The 16,945-nt window shown below is 66.9% G+C and overlaps 2 protein-coding genes across 2 annotated transcripts; one reads left to right on the forward strand and one right to left on the reverse strand.

The window, feature by feature from the left end:
• THRA (thyroid hormone receptor alpha) lies at positions 1–7,849 on the forward strand. Its single transcript, XM_039565784.1, is given in 10 exon segments — positions 1–55; positions 994–1,213; positions 2,466–2,527; positions 4,345–4,445; positions 4,525–4,672; positions 5,004–5,209; positions 5,871–6,017; positions 6,115–6,154; positions 6,157–6,372; positions 7,302–7,849. Coding segments are annotated over 9 exon segments (1,224 nt in total). The 5' UTR covers positions 1–55; positions 994–1,160; the 3' UTR covers positions 7,553–7,849.
• Positions 7,850–10,213: 2,364 nt separating this feature from the next.
• NR1D1 (nuclear receptor subfamily 1 group D member 1) lies at positions 10,214–16,945 on the reverse strand. Its single transcript, XM_039565783.1, is given in 9 exon segments — positions 10,214–10,783; positions 11,039–11,249; positions 12,095–12,280; positions 12,439–12,735; positions 12,737–12,900; positions 13,543–13,687; positions 13,772–13,860; positions 13,947–14,288; positions 16,840–16,945. Coding segments are annotated over 9 exon segments (1,662 nt in total). The 5' UTR covers positions 16,868–16,945; the 3' UTR covers positions 10,214–10,583.

A 16,945-nucleotide genomic window follows, 5' to 3' on the forward strand; every position in this document is an offset into this window, starting at 1 on the left:
CCACAGCAGAGCTCGCAGAGGAGGGATCGCCCGGACCCCCGGCGCCCCCCACCCCGTAAGTCGCCACCTACCCATAAGTCACCCCTCACCCCGTAATTCGCCCCCCTCCCCGTAAGTCACACCCACCCCCAGATTTGGGGGTGTCCAAATGTGCCATGACCATGTCAGGGCTCAGCCTGGCCCCCAAACCGCAGCATCTGAGGGGCTTCCCTGGGTGCTGAGGGGCTGCCCTCTGCACCCTCTCCCCAATGAGCTCCCCCTACCCCTTGGGGGGGCCCCCAGCCCTGCCCCAAAGGGGGGGGGGCAACTCCCTGTGTGTGCTTGTGCTTTGCTGCACACTCACAGCCCTGAGCATGTTCTCACACAGCCTTGCACCCCTGGGTGTGCTTTTGCACACCCACCCTCACCTGTGCACACTCACACAGCCCTGCACACCTGTGCACACACCTCTGCCTGCTCTTGCACAGCCCTGCACACTCTCACACGCCTTCCATGCTGCCACAGCCTCGCACACCTGTGCACGCTCTCACACACCTGGACGTGCTCTTGCACACCCGTGCACACACTCTCACGTGCCCTGTACACCTGTGCACCCTCTCCCCCAGCGTGGCACACCTGTACACACACTTGCACACCTGTGCACGTTCTTGTACACCTCTGCATGTTTTTCCACAACCTTGCACACTTGTGCATTTCACCCCCTGTGCAAACTCTCACCCCCCTGTGCACACTCTCACACCCCTGTGCCCTCTGGCCCAGCCCCGGTGCTGTTGCACACACCCTGCACGTTGCTCCCTACTCGTGTTCTCCCATGTCCCTCGTGCCCTTGCCCAGCCCTGGGCGCCCTTGCACTCTCCACACGTTCTTGCATGCTCACACCCAGCCCTCCCCGGTGGCCACAGCTCCTGGGGGTCCCCTATGGCTTCACACCCCTCCCTGGGTTTCCCCTCTGTGTCCCCCACAGCTGTCTGGGCTGACACCCCTGTCCCGCAGGGTCCAGCCCGGGATGCTGCGTGGTGCTGAGCACTGAGGGGCACCATGGGGTGCGCGGCGTAGCCCCCCGCCGTGGCCCCCCAGCCGTGGCCCCCCCGCCGTGGCCCCCGCGTGGCGCCGGAGCCCCCTCGGTCGGTGCTGAGCGCTCCTTGATGGAATTGCGGTGAATGGAACAGAAGCCCAGCACCCTGGACCCGCTGTCGGAGCCAGAGGACACCCGGTGAGTCCCCACCCCAGCACGGGGACATGCGGGGGACACATGTGGCACCACGCCTGGCGTGTCCCAGCACATCCCTGTGTGGCCCATACCTGGCTGTGCCCTCTGTGTCCGAATGCCGTGTGTGTCCCCAAGTGTCCCCATGTCCCAGTGCCCACTGTGTCCTTTGTGTCCCTGTGCCTACTGTGTCCCTTGTGTCACTTGTGTCCTCGTGCCCTGTGTCCCATGTGTCCCTGTGTGGTTGTGTATGTGTCCCTGTGTCCTGGGTGTCCCTTTTGTCCCTGTGCCCATGTCCCCGTCCACCCCATGTGTCCCCACTCACGTTCCGAACCTGGGTGTCCTCATGTCCTGTACATCCCCGTACCCCAGGTGTCCCCCAGCCCCGCTGTACCCCACATGTCCCCAAGTGTCCCTACGTCACGTTCTGGGTATCCCCACACGTGCCCATGTCCTGCGTGTCCCCCTGCCCCCCACATGTCACCGGCTAGGTCCATGCCCAGGTGTCCCTGTGTCCCCACGCCCACATGTCCCCACTCGTGCCCCGCCATGGTGTCCCCCCCACTCGTGCCTCTCCCAGCCGCCCCCTCCCCTCGCCCCCCCACCCCTCCCAGGGCTATTTCGGGCCCCCGGTGGGGGGTGGCGGCCCGGGGTCACCTTGGGCTGGAGTGGGCCCTGGGGGTGGGGGGTCCCCGGGGCTCCCCCCCCCGCAGGTGCCGATCCCCGCGGCCTCGGGCCCCCCCCCGCGGGGACGGGCGCGCGCGGACCCCCGCCGCCCGCCATTGGCTGAGCCCCGATGACGTCACTTCCCCGCTCAGCCAAAAGGACATTTGTCTTTGACTGTGAATGAGCCCCCTCCCCCACCCCGCCCCTCCCCCACCCTTCCCCCGCCCCTCCCCCACCCCCACCCTTTTCCTTCCCCTCCCCCACCCGCCACCCTTTCCCTTCCCTTCCCCTCCCTCCCCCCCCTCCGCCCGGTCCCAGCCCCCCCCAGGGCGGTGCCGTGTCCCGGAGGGGGGGTCCCGGCTGGGGTGTTCTGGGTGGGGGGGGTCCCCAGGGCCCTCTCCTACCCCCCCCATCCCGCACCCCAGGGTCGGACCCCACCTGTGACATCGCCGCGCTGGGACCCCCGGGTGGGGGCTGCTCATTTCCCTGCAGGGAAGGGGGTTCGAGGGGGGTTTCGGGGGGCTGTTGGAAGTTTGGGGGGGCAGCGGGAATCCGTGGGCACCGTCTCAGCCTGTCACCCCCCCTCCCGCAGGTGGCTGGATGGGAAGCGCAAAAGAAAGAGCAGCCAATGTTTGGTGAAGAGCAGCATGTCAGGTACGGGGACCCGCGGCACCCCCCGAACCCCCCCGGGCACCCCATGGTCCTGCTGGGAACCCCCGGGTCCCCCGAGGATCTCACGTGCTCGCCGGGTTCTGCAGGCACCCCGTGTTCCTGGTGAGCACTGCAGGGGCCCCAAGTCCTTACCACGGACCCCTGGATTCCCCCCATGTTCCTTGTGGACGTCTTGGGGTCCCCAAGTCTCTTCAGACAAGCCAGGGTGCCACGGACACCCCATGTCCCTGGCAGGCACCCTGGGGGCCCCAAGTCCTTGCCAGGGTCCCCTGGCCACCCCATGTGTCACCTGGGTCCCCCAAAGTCAATGGACATCCCTTGTCCACCGTGGTCACCCCAGGATTCCCGTGTCCGTGCAGGTACCCCAGGGTCCCACGGACACCCAATGTCTCGACCGGGTCCCCTGGAGTTCCCACGGACACCCCTTATCCCCTGTGAGCACCCCAGGAACTCCAGTGTCATTGCCAGGGTCCCACGGATTCCCTATGTCCCTGGCGGACACCCCGAGGTCCCCATGTCCCCCAGGCACCCCAGAGTCCCGTGGATACCCCACTCCCATGCCCCCCCTGCACCCCACATCCCTGCAGGGTCTGCGGGGGTCCCAGTCCCCCACGTCCCCCTCGGCGCCCCGTGGGTCAGGGCGGTGCCATCGGGGCGGCAGCGCCCTGGGGTGGGCGATAAGGGGGGCCCCGCGGGCGCTGCCCCCCGCCCTGCCCCATTCCCCGGCGGGGAGCGGCCGGCGCCGGCGGGACCCGACGGGGGGGCCAGGGGGGAACCCGAGCGTCCGGCTCCCGCCCATCCCCTGCACCCGCCCCGCTCCCGGAGGGAGGGAGCACCCGGGGACCCCCACACCCAGCACCTGCAGAGCGCCAGAGTGGGCTCGAGGGTGCCCACGCCTGGGTTTGTGGGATCCCGGGTGGGTGCTGCGGTCCTGGGGTGCTGGGGACGCTCCCCTGAATTACGGGTGCTCCGTGCAGGGGGCACCCAGGCATCCAGTCCCTTTCCCATCCCTCCCACCCTTCGGGGATCCCCACTTCCAGCCCCCCCAAAACACGAGGGTGGGCTCCTGGGAGGGGCACGAGGGGCCCGGGGTGCTGGGGACCACCCAATGCATCACGGATGATCTGTGCCTCAGTTTCCCTGAGCAGTCGGTGGTGGGGAGGCTGGGGGGACTCTGGCGGGGGGCTGGTCCCCGGCCTGCCAGGCAGGGGGACCCCGGACAATGACAGGGACAGTGGGTCTTTGTGTGCCAGGGGGACAGGGACCCCCCCGCTGCCGGTCCCCGGCCAGATAATGGGATAATGGGGGCTTTATTGGTGCAGGGGGCTCAGGCACCCCCCACACACCCCCAGCGTTAACCCTTCCCGTGCCGGGGCAGGGGTAGTGGTGGGGCAGACAGTGGGTGCAGACAGAAGGGAAACTGAGGCACAGGGAGGGGAGGGCTTACTGGGGGTCCCTGGCATGGGGTGTGTGGGGCGTCCCTGATGCTGCATGTGCCAAGGGTCCCTGATGTGAGGCATGCAAGGCGGTCCCTGACTCAGGGTTCCTGGGGGATCCCTGATGTGGGGTGTGTGGGAGGGTCCCTGCTACAGGGTGCTCCAGGGGTCCCTGATTTGGGGTGCCCTGAGGGTCCCTGTCATGGAGTACCCCATGAGTCCCCACTGGTGGGGTCCCTGCTCCGGGGTGCCCTGAGGGTCCCTGTCATGGGAATCCCTGTCATGGAGCACCCCATGAGTCCCCACTGGTGGGGTCCCTGCTCCGGGGTGCCCTGGGGGTCCCTGACCTGGGGGTCCCCACAGGGTACATCCCTAGTTACCTGGACAAAGATGAACAGTGCGTGGTGTGCGGGGACAAGGCCACCGGCTACCACTACCGCTGCATCACCTGCGAGGGCTGCAAGGTGAGTTGGGGCGGGGGGCTTGGGGGGCTCAGGGGGGCTCAGCAGCGCTCACTGGGTCACCCCCTCACACCCTCCCCAGGGATTTTTCCGTCGGACCATCCAGAAGAACCTGCACCCCACCTACTCCTGCAAGTACGATGGGTGCTGTGTCATCGACAAGATCACCCGCAACCAGTGCCAGCTCTGCCGCTTCAAGAAGTGCATCTCCGTGGGCATGGCCATGGACCGTGAGTTGGGGGTGTGGGAGGTCCCGACACCCTGGGGCACATTGGGGTACCCGGAGCAGCTGCAGGGCCGGGCTGGTATGTGATGCAGCAGTGGGGTGGAATGCATGAATGGGGGGTCCTAGCTGACTGGGGGCATCCCAGATGATAGTGGGGGGCTTTTGGGAGGTGGGTTGGGGTCCTGGTGCTATGGGGCAATTTGGGGTGCCCAGAGCAGCCACAGGAGGAGGCTGGGGGGGTCACCATGGGGTGTTATGCTGCAGCTGTGGGATGCATGGATAGGGGGGTCCTGGCTGATGTGGGGGGATCCTGGCTGATGCTGGGGGTCCGGCAGTGGTGCTGGATGACTCGAAGCGGGTAGCCAAGCGGAAGCTGATCGAGGAGAACCGGGAGCGGCGGCGGAAGGAGGAGATGATCAAGTCCCTGCAGCATCGCCCCAACCCCAGCGCCGAGGAGTGGGAGCTGATCCACGTTGTGACAGAAGCCCACCGCAGCACCAATGCCCAGGGCAGCCACTGGAAGCAGAAGCGGAAATTCCTGGTGAGGGGATGCAGTGGAGGGACTCTGTCACCATCTCGGTCCCCCACCCTGGCCCCCAGCCCCAGCCAGGATCTGCTGAGCATTCACACACTCAGCACACACATGGTGGCAGTGCCAGGGTTTGGGATCTCACCGGTGTCCTTGGGCAGTCGAGGGGGGTTGGGACATTGCCCAGTGTCCTTGAGCTGGTCACCCCTAAAGGGTTCAGGGGTGAGCAGTGACCGAAGGGGACAGCTGTGCCCGCGGGTGGCCCCGGCCCTGCCATTGGCCCTGTCACTGTCCCTGTCACTGTCCCTGTCACGCAGCTCCCTCTCCTGGCTGCTGCACCGGCCCTGCCACGAGTGTTCCCCGGTGACATGGAGGCCCCAGAGGAGGGGCAGGGCCACATCACGCCCCCCGGGGTGTCTCAGGGAGGGGGGACAAGGTCACACTGCACCCCCTGCCACTGTCCACCGTGGGGGTCCCAGAGTGGGACACGGTCACACTGCACCTCCAAACCCCACTGTCCACTATGGGGGACACAGTCACACCACACCCCCCCAATGACCCATCTGCTGTGGGGGTCCCAGGGGTGACACGGCCACACCACACTCCCCAATGCCACCATGGGGGTGGCACATGGTGACATCACACCCCCCCAACACCACCATGTCCCCCACAGCCTGAGGACATCGGCCAGTCCCCCATGGCCTCCATGCCCGACGGGGACAAAGTCGACCTGGAGGCGTTCAGCGAGTTTACAAAAATCATCACCCCGGCCATCACCCGCGTGGTCGACTTTGCCAAAAAACTGCCCATGTTTTCAGAGGTAACAGCGGGCCAGGGAGTTTGGGGGGCTCTGGGATGGTCTGCCCAGGATCTGAGTCACACCAACCCCCCCCAAAACTGCCCCCGTGCCCCCCCAGCTGCCTTGCGAGGACCAGATCATCCTGCTGAAGGGGTGCTGCATGAGATCATGTCGCTGCGGGCGGCCGTGCGCTACGACCCCGAGAGCGAGACGCTGACGCTGAGCGGGGAGATGGCAGTGAAGCGCGAGCAGCTCAAGAACGGCGGCCTCGGCGTCGTCTCCGATGCCATCTTCGACCTGGGCAAGTCCCTCTCTGCCTTCAACCTGGATGACACCGAGGTGGCCCTGCTCCAGGCCGTGCTGCTCATGTCCTCAGGTGTGTGTGCACACCAGTAGTGGGGGAATGGGGTGGGTACCCCATGCCAGAGGAATCAGGGTTGGGTGTTGGGTGGGCACCCCAATGCCCAGAGTTCTCACTGTCCTGGGGAGGTGTTGGGTGGGCACCCTGATGCCAGAGATCCCCAGCAGCTTCAGAGGGAATTGGGAGGGCACCCCATGCCCAGAGGCTGCGCACAGGGATTGTTGTGTTGGCACCCCCTTGCCCACAACCCCCAGCATGTGGAGGTGCATTGGGTGGGCACCCCAATGCCCAGAGTCCTGACTGTCTTGGGGGTGTGTTGGGTGGGCACCCTGATGCCAGAGCCCCGCAACATCTTCAGGGTGTGTTGGGTGGGAAACCGTGCCCCGCCCTGGATTTTGGGGGGGTTTGGAGTGGGCACCCCAATTCCCAGAGCTTCAGGCAGCTGTGCCAGGCTGGGAGGGGTCCCAGGAGCATGAGGTGGGCACCCCAATCCCTGGTACCCAGGAGCACAGGTCCCCTTGGTGCCCTGGGGCCCCCTGCCAGGCTGACGTGGGTCTGTGGGGTGTGTGGGACACTCAGCCCTGTGGGAGAGAGAATCCCTGCAGGTGTCAGATTGGGAGAGGGACTCTTCCATGGGCAGAGAGTGCCAGGACAACAAGGAGAGGTTTAAACTGAAAAGGGGAGATTGTGATGGGGTATTGGGAAGAAATTCCTCCCTGTGAGGGTGCTTAGGCCCTGGCACAGGCTGCCCAGAGAAGCTGTGGCTACCCCTGGATCCCTGGAAGTGTCCAAGGCCAGGTTGGACAGGGCTTGGAGCACCCTGGGATAGTGGAAGGTGTCCCTGCCCATGGCAGGGGGGTGGAACTGAGTGAGCTTTAAGGTCCCTTCCCACCCAAACCCTTCCATGATTCCACGATCCCCTGATGATTCCCTGATTCCCGCAGACCGGACGGGGCTGATCTGCGTGGAGAAGATCGAGAAGTGCCAGGAGACGTATCTGCTAGCCTTTGAGCACTACATCAACTACCGCAAACACAACATTCCCCACTTCTGGCCCAAGCTGCTGATGAAGGTGACGGATCTGCGGATGATCGGCGCCTGCCACGCCAGCCGCTTCCTGCACATGAAGGTGGAGTGTCCCACCGAGCTCTTCCCCCCCCTCTTCCTCGAGGTCTTCGAGGACCAGGAGGTGTAGGGCTGACACCCCCCACCCTGTGCCCCCCAACCCCGCTCTGGCCCCCCCCAAATCTTTCTCGTCCCCCTGTAAGGACAAGGGGATGCTGCGCCCAGGGTGGGGGTCCTGCTGTGCCCCCCAACAGCCACCCCCCCCCCGCCCCAGGACTTGACGAATTTTGTTTGTTTGCACAGGGAAGGGCCCCCGACGGTCGAGCGTTCCCTTTATTGTCCTTCTCTTCGTAGATTATTATTTTTTAAGCATTTATTTCCCTCCCTGAGAGGCTAAAATATTAAACTAACTGCACTTTGGAAGGAGGAGGAGGAGGAGGAGGAGGAAGAGGAGGAGGAGGAGGAGGAAGAGCAGGGAGGAGAGGAGGGGGCTCTGGGCTGCACAGGGAGAGGCTGTCCCGGCCGGGGGGCTGTGGCCATATGCACTTTTGGCCGGGCAGCAATTTGGGGGGCTGGGGTGGGGGGCCAGGACCCCCCCTCCATAGCAGAGCAGGGGCTGGGACCCCCATCCCCATAGTGGGGTGAGGCCAGGACCCCCCCCACAGCAGGGTGGGGGCACGGGGGGCACAGCGGTGGCGAGGGAGACCCCAGCCCATCGGGGTGCAGGGCTGGAGGACCCCCCCAGCCCGCTGGGTCTGCCCCGGCTGGGGTGACCTCCCTGTGTTCCCCCCCTTATCCCCAAATTCGGGGCCAGATTTGGGGTTTTGGGGGTTCTCTTGTCTTTTTTTGAGCTGAGAGGAGACGATTTTGTGCCAAGCGCCGCGGATGGTGGGCGCTGCAGGACGCTGGGGGGGCCACTCCCCCCCCAAAACCCCCCCCCAATTTTCCGTTGTCCTTTTTTTTTTTTGCTGTTTTTCCCCTCGTCCTCGTGGTTTTGTCGTGTCCGTCAGGAGTTGCAAAGGCCCCGGAGGCGCTGGCGGGGTGGCAGCGGGTGCCCCCCGGGACCCCCCACTGCACTACTGCCCCGGCCCCCCGGCAGCAGCACTTTGGGGGGGCTGCACCCCCAACCGCCCCCCAATGCTCCCGGGGGGGCCGGGCTGAGGCGGGAGCCGGCAGGGGGGTCCCACAGGGGGCTTGGGGGAGGGGGTACAGCTGTGAGGGGGCACCCGGGAATGGTTTTATCACCTTTTTAAACCCCCCCCCCCCCAAATTTAGGTTTGTGAATTTTTTCTTACCTCAGGCGGAGGCCGAGGGGGGGGTGCGGGCCGGGGGGGGCCGGCAAGGCAGGCCGGGCCCACCTAAGCTAATATATATATATATATATATATATATAAATATATATAAAATATATAATTTTTGTAATTAAAAAAAAAATCTTTTTACGGGTCGTTTAAAAGCAGAAAATCCCAACACCAGACACGTCCCCCCACAGGCACAGGGGGCCGGGCTGGGCTCCCCCCACACCCCAGACCCCCCCAAACATGGGGGTCGTGTCTAGGGGCCCTGCCAGACCCCCTGCAGCTGGGTTGGGGGGCACAGCGGGGCCGTGGCACCCTGGGGTGCCCTGGGTGGGGGTGCCTGCCCCCAGCCCCAAATACCAGCACCGGATTTGACCGTGGTGCAAAATGTCTTAAACCCCCAGCCGTGTGCCCGGCTCGGGGGGTCCCGGCAGCACCGGCTGCGGGCGCTGCGGTAGGAGCCCAACACTAACGCCCGCACTGGGGGGGGCGCAGGGCTCGGGGGTTCGCCCCCCACCCCTGGCAGCACCGGCCCCAACACGTGCCTTCGGGCCACGGGCGGGGCTGCGGCACCCGGGTGATGCCCCCCAAGCCCAGTGGTGCCGTGGCCGTGCCATGTTGGTGCCCATGGCCGTGCCGGTGCTGTGGCCGCGCGTGCTGCTCTCGTGCCAGCGCCGTGGCCGTGCCATGCCGTGCCAGTGCAAGGCACGTCGGTGCAATGCCGGTGCCGTGGCCGTGCCATGGCAACTCCTGTTGGTGCAATGCCGGCGCGGTGCCGTGGCCGTGCCATGTCGTTGCGGTGCCGGTGGTGCCACGGCCCCGCGCTGCCCGCGTGTCCCCGCGCACACGCCGTGTGTCGCCGCGCGCTCCCGTCGCGACACGGCAGCGCCGTCGCGGGACGTGTCTTAATCAGCCCCCGTGACCCCCCCACGAGCGGCCACACGGGGCCCTGGGGCAGCTTGTCCCGGGGTGGGGGGCTCAGCCCGGCCCCCCCACCCGCTGCCCCCCGCACGCCCCCCACCCTGCACTCCCCCAGCGCCCCCCCCCCCCCCCCCCGGGCCGTCCCCGCGTCTCCGTCTCGCGTCGCCATCGCACGTCCAGCATCCAGCGTCGGTCCCGGGGGGCCACACCGGTGCCCCCCACCCCTGCGCCACCTCCCCCGGGCCACCCCCGCCCGCGTCCCCCCGTCCCCGCGCCCCCCGCCCCCCCCCCCCAAGCACATACCTCATGGCTCCCGGAGCTGCCCCTGCCCGCGGGCGTCGAGCCCGGCCGGCACCTGGCCCAGCACAGCCCCGGCACGGCCCGGCTCGGCTCGGCGCGCCCCACGCGGGGTCCCCCACTATGCAGGGTGCCGGGGGGGCCGCGGCCGGCGTCGCTGAATGTAGGGGCGCGGGCCGGGGGGGCCGCGGAGCCCCCGTGACAATCACAGTCTGTGACGTGCGATTTTAAACCCTTTTGTGTTTTGGTCAGGATTTTAAAGAAAGATATTTTTATGGTAATTGTTGCTGGTCTATTTTACTATATATTTATGTAATAAATATATGATGAAAAAAAAAAACAACCAACCAAACCACCCCCCCCCAGACCCACCCCCCAGCGCGGCTGGATCCGGCCTCTGCGTCCCACCCCCGGCCGCCAGAACGGGGGGGTCAGGGCGAGGGGACCCCCCGGCGCTGCCAGCGGAGCCGTGGGGGCGGCGCCCAATTTGGGGTGGGGGTCCCAGCATCCTGGCGCCCACCTTGGGGTGAATCCCTGCGAGTCCAGTGGGCGCCACGGGGTCAGTGCTGCCCCGGGAGGGGGGAGTCTGTGTGTCTCCCTGCTGTGGTGTATGTACAGGGGTGCGCGGGGGGGGCCCGGGGGGCACTACTGGGCGTCGATGCGGAAGGAGAGCAGCTTCTCGGAGTGGAGGTTGTTGAGGGTGCGCAGGTCCGGCAGCTTCAGCAGCAGTTTGGTGAAGCGCGAGGTCTCAGCCGGGCGCGTCTTCAGCACAAGGGCGCGCAGGGCCCGCAGCAGCGTCTCCTGCAGCTGCTCCACTGATGCTGTGTCCTCCATGCCTGAGCGGTCTGTGGGGGACAGGGGGTCAGTAGCAGGGGAGGACACACCCTAGTTCTACCCCCAAAATCCCCTGATCCCACCTCAGCATCTGATCCCGCTCTAATCCCCTCACTGAACCTCCTGGTGTGCCCCGGTATCACCTCAATGCCACCCCAGAATCACCCCAGTCCCACCTCTGAATGCCCCAAACACCCCATGAACCCCCTGATTCCAGTCCCAAACCCCTCAATCTCCCACCAAAACCCCCTGAATCCCATGCCCACCTGCCGAGACAAGGACGACGGCAGTGAAGAGCCCCAGCTCCTCGTCACTGAGCTCGAGGGCGCTGAGCTTCTCGCTGAAGTCGAACATGGCCCCAAGCAGGTCTCCCATGCCCATGGCCCACAGCTCCTCCAGTCCGTACCGTGTGCGGCTCATGAACGTCACCGTCTGCTCCTTCACGTCGAACAGCGACGCGAAGCGAACCATCAGCACCTGTGGGCAGGGGGCAGGATATGGGACGGGGCACCAGGCTGCGCCACGGGCACTGCGCTTCATGCCAGGCACATCCATCTCCATGCCACGGCTCCCAAATGTGGGGCACTGCTGTGCCGTGGGGCACTGCTGTGCCATGGGGCACCAGACAATGCCATGGGCTCCGTGATCCATGCTGTGGCTACCAGATGTGGAGTACCATACCATGGGCACTGTGTGATGCCAGGGGCACTGTATTTCATGCCACGGCTCCCAAATGTGGGGCATTACAATATCATGGGACACCAGGCAGTCCCGTGAGGCTTTGTGCCAGTCCATGTTTCCCAAATGTGGGGTACCATGCCATGCTAGGGGCATCGTGCTCCATGCTACAGCTCCTAAAAGTGTGGCACTGCAGTGCCATGGGGCATTATTTAATGCCAGGAGCACTGTGCTGCATTCACAACTCCTGTTTGTGGAGCACTGCAGTGCTGCAGGGCTCCATGCCAGTCCACAGGGCACCGTGCCATGACAGGGACACTGTGTTCTGTGCCACAGATCCCAAATATGGGGCATTGCAGTGATGTGAGGCACCAGGCGATGCCATGGGCACCATGGAGCACCACGCAGTACCACATTCCATGGTCCCTGGCTCCCAAACGTGGGGTACTACAATGCCATGGGACTCCTGCCACGTTCAGGGCCCCTGTTCCCATTCTTTGGGGCTCCATGCCAGTCCATGGAGTACCATGCAATGCCATGGGGCACCAGGCAATGCCATGGGGCATCCTGTCAGTCTATGGGGCACCATGCAATGCCATGGGGCACCATGCCCTCCATCGAGCCCTCGCCATTCCAGGACGTACCTCAAAGGTGCCAGCCTTGAGCAGGGTGACCTGGTCATGCTGTGAGAGTGCCTGGAAGCCGGGAATGTGCTTGGCGAACTCGACAACCTCGCGGACGGCGGGGGTGAAGCTGAGGGAGAAATCCTCCCAGATCTCCTGCACGGAGCGCCCGCTGCGGCCGGGCACGTGGCTGTTCATGGGGCACGCCTGCGGGTGACCAGGGGTCAGCGGGCACCGGGGGCTCCCCCGGGCTCTGCGGGGCTCCCCCGGCCCTGCCGCCACGGGAAGGGGGGGCACCCACGAGGGGATTAGTGCGATTAGCGGCTAAAAATACCCAGGGGGAGCGGGAGCCCCCGGGCGCTCACCGGCAGGACGTCCTTGGGGCCGCGGGGCCAGGGGCACCCCCGCGGGGCCGGGGGCTCGGGGTAGGCGGCAGGGCAGAGCCGGGGCTCGGGGGGGCCGGGGGCCCAGGCGGGGGGCGCGTCCCAGCGCAGGAGACCGCTGTCGCAGGCGGGGGGGGGTCCCAGCTTGTCGTGCGCGTAGATGAAGATCTCCTTATGGGCCTTGGCCACCTGCGCGATGACGTCCTCGGTGGCCCCCCCGGGGCTGGGCGAGCGGGGGGGCGTCAGCTGCTGGGGGAACTGGGAGAAGCAGGCCGGGGGGCGAGCGGCGGGGGGCCGGGGGCGGCGCGCGGCCCCCGCCCGCGGCGGGACCCTCGCCGGGCCCCGGCATCGGCGGTGGGGCGTTGGCCATGCCGCCCATGGCGCTCTGCATCTCCGCCAGCATCCGCTGCTTCTCCCGCTTGGGGATGCGCCCGAAGCGCACGGCTGAGGGGGGACACCAGCGTTAGGGCGGACATCGGTGGCAGCAGGCACGGTGATCCCCCCCCAGACCTGCACCATGAGGGGCCAGGGGCTGACGGGAGCACGGCTGTGTCCCTCCCCCTGGCTTGGAGGGGATGCACAGCCCTGAGCACGGGAGGAACCCATCCCGGGAGGGGACATGCAGCCTTAAAAATGGGAAGATCAAGTCCTGGAGGGGACATAGAGCCCTGAATATGGGAGGACAGATCCTGTGAGGGGATGTAGAGACCTGAGCATGGGGTGGGGGGGGACACATCCAAGGAAGGGACATATAGCCTCGATGTTGGGGGGACCCTGTGTGGGTGGGGGTGCACAGCCCTGGCCATGGGGGACCCATCCCGGGAGGGGACATGCAGCTCTGGGCACGGGGGGACCTAGTCCTGGGACTAGGGACACGCAGCCCCACACATGGGGGGGGATCCCAGGAAGTGGGGACACATCCATGGGACAGGCACAGCAGCCAGCACAGGCAGGGGTACCCGGCTCCAGATGGGACGTACAGCCCTGGATACATCTCGGGAAGGGACGAGCAGCCTGGGCATGGGGAATCCCACCCCCAGAGGGAATCCCCAGCTCGGGATGTCACGAGGGTCCCTCCGAGCTCACCGTCACGGGACATGCCGACCAGCAGGCACTTCTTGAAGCGGCACTGCTGGCAGCGGTTGCGGTTGATGCGGACGATAGAGCAGTTCTCGTTCTTGAGGCACTTCTTGTACTGGATGTTCTGCTGGATGCTGCGGCGGAAGAAGCCCTGCGGGGCGAGGCGGGGGAATCACTTGGGGTCCCCACAGTGTGACAGGAGCTCCGTCCGCCATCCCCGGCCCCATCCCGATACCTTGCAGCCCTCGCAGGCGTGGACGCCGTAGTGGAAGCCGGAGGCGACGTCCCCGCAGACCTTGCAGAGCAGCACCATTCCGTTGAGCTCTGCGGGGGGACGGGGTCAGCGGGGTCCAGGGGTGTGTGCCGCGGGGTGGGGGGACCACCCGCCACCCCCCACGAGCCCCACTCACTCGTGACGGTGCTGCCGGTTTTGCTTGGCGAGCTGCGGCGCCGCTCGTCTGCGGGGACCGGCTGCACCCCGGGGAAATTCACCGAGGAGCCGTATGAGGAAGAGGAGGTGGAGGAGGAGGATGAGGAGGAGGAGGAAGGGGAGCCGTCCTCATGGGGGGCCAGCGTGGCTCCTCCATAGGCGCGGGAATCCTGGAGGGATCCGGTGGGCGACGGTGGGAAGTACGTGGGGAAGGGCTGCGAGCCCGACTGGGAGCTGCCGTTGGAGCTGTCGCTGCACAGGGACACGGGGCTGGTGCGAGTGGGAGAGGCGCCGCTGGAGCCCACGTAGCTGATCACCCCACCTGCAGAGAGAACGGACCACTCATGCACCGAGCTGTGCCGGGCTCAGCCTCCCCTGACTCATGGAGGTGGGAGGGATCCCCCGGGAAGCACCCCAAATCCATTGGCAATCTGGATCCACGGACATCCCGCGGAGCCACACATGCACTGAGCTGTGCCAGGCTCAGCCTCTCCCAGCTGAGGAGGGGGAAACCCCTCGGTGGGAGACTGCAGCCCCGGGTGGGGTGGGATCCACAGGGAAGCATCCCAGATTCATCCCGGATCCATGGGCATCCCGGTGGGCCACTCATGTACTGAGCTACACCAGGCTCAGCCTCCCCCAGCGTGGGGGGGTGGGGAAGCCCCCCAGAGGGGAATCGCAGCCCCACGCGGGGTGGGGTCTCCAGGGAAGCACCCCGGATGCATCTCGGATCCATGGATATCCCGCTGCGCCGCACGTGTGCCGCCCACCCTGAGTCAGGCACCGCACCCACCGGCCGCCACGGGCGACGGCCCCACGTGGGACGGGGACAGCCGGGTTTATCCGGGTGCGTGCCGGCTGGGGACACGGGCAGGGCACCCCGGAATTGCCTGCAGGAGGAATGTAGGCTGGGAACTCTCCGGAGAGGTGAAATCAGGAGGTCACAGGAGTTACTCCTGCCGTTCCTGGCTCCGTGCCTGCAGCACAGCCGGGCTCCCGCCCCACAGCTCCCGGGGCAGCCCCACGGCGCAGCCCCCGATGGCGCAGCCCCCCACAGCACTGGGGTGCTCCCAGTGCAGCCCCCCATGGCACCGGGATGCTCCCAGCGCAGCCCCCCCAACTGGGGGATACATCCCCACTGCAGGACTGAGGAGCTGCGTGAGGACCCCCGAGAGTGGGGAGCAGCGTGGGGGGGGGACACACGCGTGGCTCCTGGCCGAAGTCGCAGTCGTTGTCACCCCACTCACGGGGCAGGGACAGCAGCACCGGGACACGGCTTCGGGCTGGGACACGTGGATGGTGATGTCGGGGACACACGGGATCACCAGGGCCATGTGTCTCCCGCCTCACACGGTGCCGCTGGCACAGATGCCACGCGCCAGAGCCAGCTTGTCACCATCCCCCCTCACTAAACCACCTCCAAAGGGGGTCACTGAATTGGGGACAGTGGGTCCCATCTCCAGGGCAGCTGATCCTGGGGACCCTCGCTGTTGAGAAACCAAAATAATGGGGGGGGATCCCCACACCCCAAAGCCTCGGAACAACCATTCTGGGGTTTGGGGTGCGGGGATGCCCCCAAGGGCTTGCCCAAGAGCGAGGGAACCTTTCTTGACCCCAAAACAGAGGGAACCCCCCCAAACAGTCTCCCCGCAGCCCCCCCCAAGCTCAGGCGGCCTCACGCCGCCGCCCCACGTGCTCCAGCCGCACGTGGCCCCTCTCGACCCCGCCCCTTCACGCGTTACCACGCCCCCTTCCTGCTGATTGGCCAGCGGCTCCGCCCCGCCCCTTCCCGTTGCCCCGGAGACAGGGCTCCCCCCCCGAATGAACGGCGGCGTCCCCAGTTCCGTGCGTGGCGTCATCGCTGATGTTCATGTGCCGACCAATGGGAGGGGGCGGGGCGGGCTGCGGGGAAAACAAACTCCGCACGTGGCAGTGGTGGGGAGGGGGACACGTGCGGGGGGTGGGTCACGGGGGAGGGGGGGCACCGCCTCCGGTCCCCCCCCGGTCCCTCCCGGTGCGCGGGGAGCCCCGACACGCGCGGCACCGCCTCGGCCGTCCACGGGTTGCCCGGGTCCCCGTGGCCCCGGTGCCGCTCATAGGACACCCGGACCGCCGCGTTCTCCTCCGGTCACCCTGGACCGGTCCCGCCGACAGGGACACACCAATCCCTGTGCGCTGCCCTGCGGTGCCGGTTCCTGGGACACCCCGGTACCCGCTGCGCCGGACCCACTTCACTTCCCTCCGGTGCCCCTGCCCATCAGACAACAATCCCGGTTCTCACTCTTCCTACCCCTGCGTCCAGCACTCTCCAGCGTTCGGGAATCCTCGGTCCCGGTCTCCGGGACACCCGGGTCCCGCCGCTCTCCCCGTCGGTCCCGCTACCCGGGACACCCCGGAACACCGATCCCTGTTCTCAACCTTCCTACCCCCGCGTCCAGCACACCCCGGCGTTCGGGACACCTCGGTCCCGGTCTCCATCCCTTCTGTCCCGACCACCGGAGCACCCCGGTGCTGGTGTCCACGTCGCCCCGGTGTGCAAGACGCCCGGTACCGGCGCGCAGCCCTCCCTACCCTCCTCCCGGGGACACCCCGGCCCCGCTGTCCGAGCCTTACCCCGCTCTGCAGGAACCCCCGGTCCCGGTGGGACGGAGCCCCGTTCCGGGACGCGGTCCCGGTGCGCATCCTGCCCGGTCGGGCGTGCGGGACCCCTCGGTCCCAGTGTCCGGACCCCTCCAACTCGCGGTCTCAGCGCACAGCCCTCGCCGCCGGTCCCGGGGCGCTGCCCCCGATCCGCTCCGGTTGCTGGGGACCGCTGCCGGTGCCGGTGCCCTCACGGTGGTCCCGGGGGTGGGGGGCTCCGGCGGGGCACTGACCTGTGCTGCCGGCCTCGGGGGCCGCCATCCTGTCCCGGCCCCGTGAGCCTCCCGGAGGCAGAGCCGCGCCGAGCCGTGCCGCGCCGCCGCCCGGTGCGGGCTGTTG

Source organism: Corvus cornix, chromosome 27 (genome assembly GCF_000738735.6).
Source record: "Corvus cornix cornix isolate S_Up_H32 chromosome 27, ASM73873v5, whole genome shotgun sequence".
Taxonomy (NCBI): Eukaryota; Metazoa; Chordata; class Aves; order Passeriformes; family Corvidae; genus Corvus; species Corvus cornix.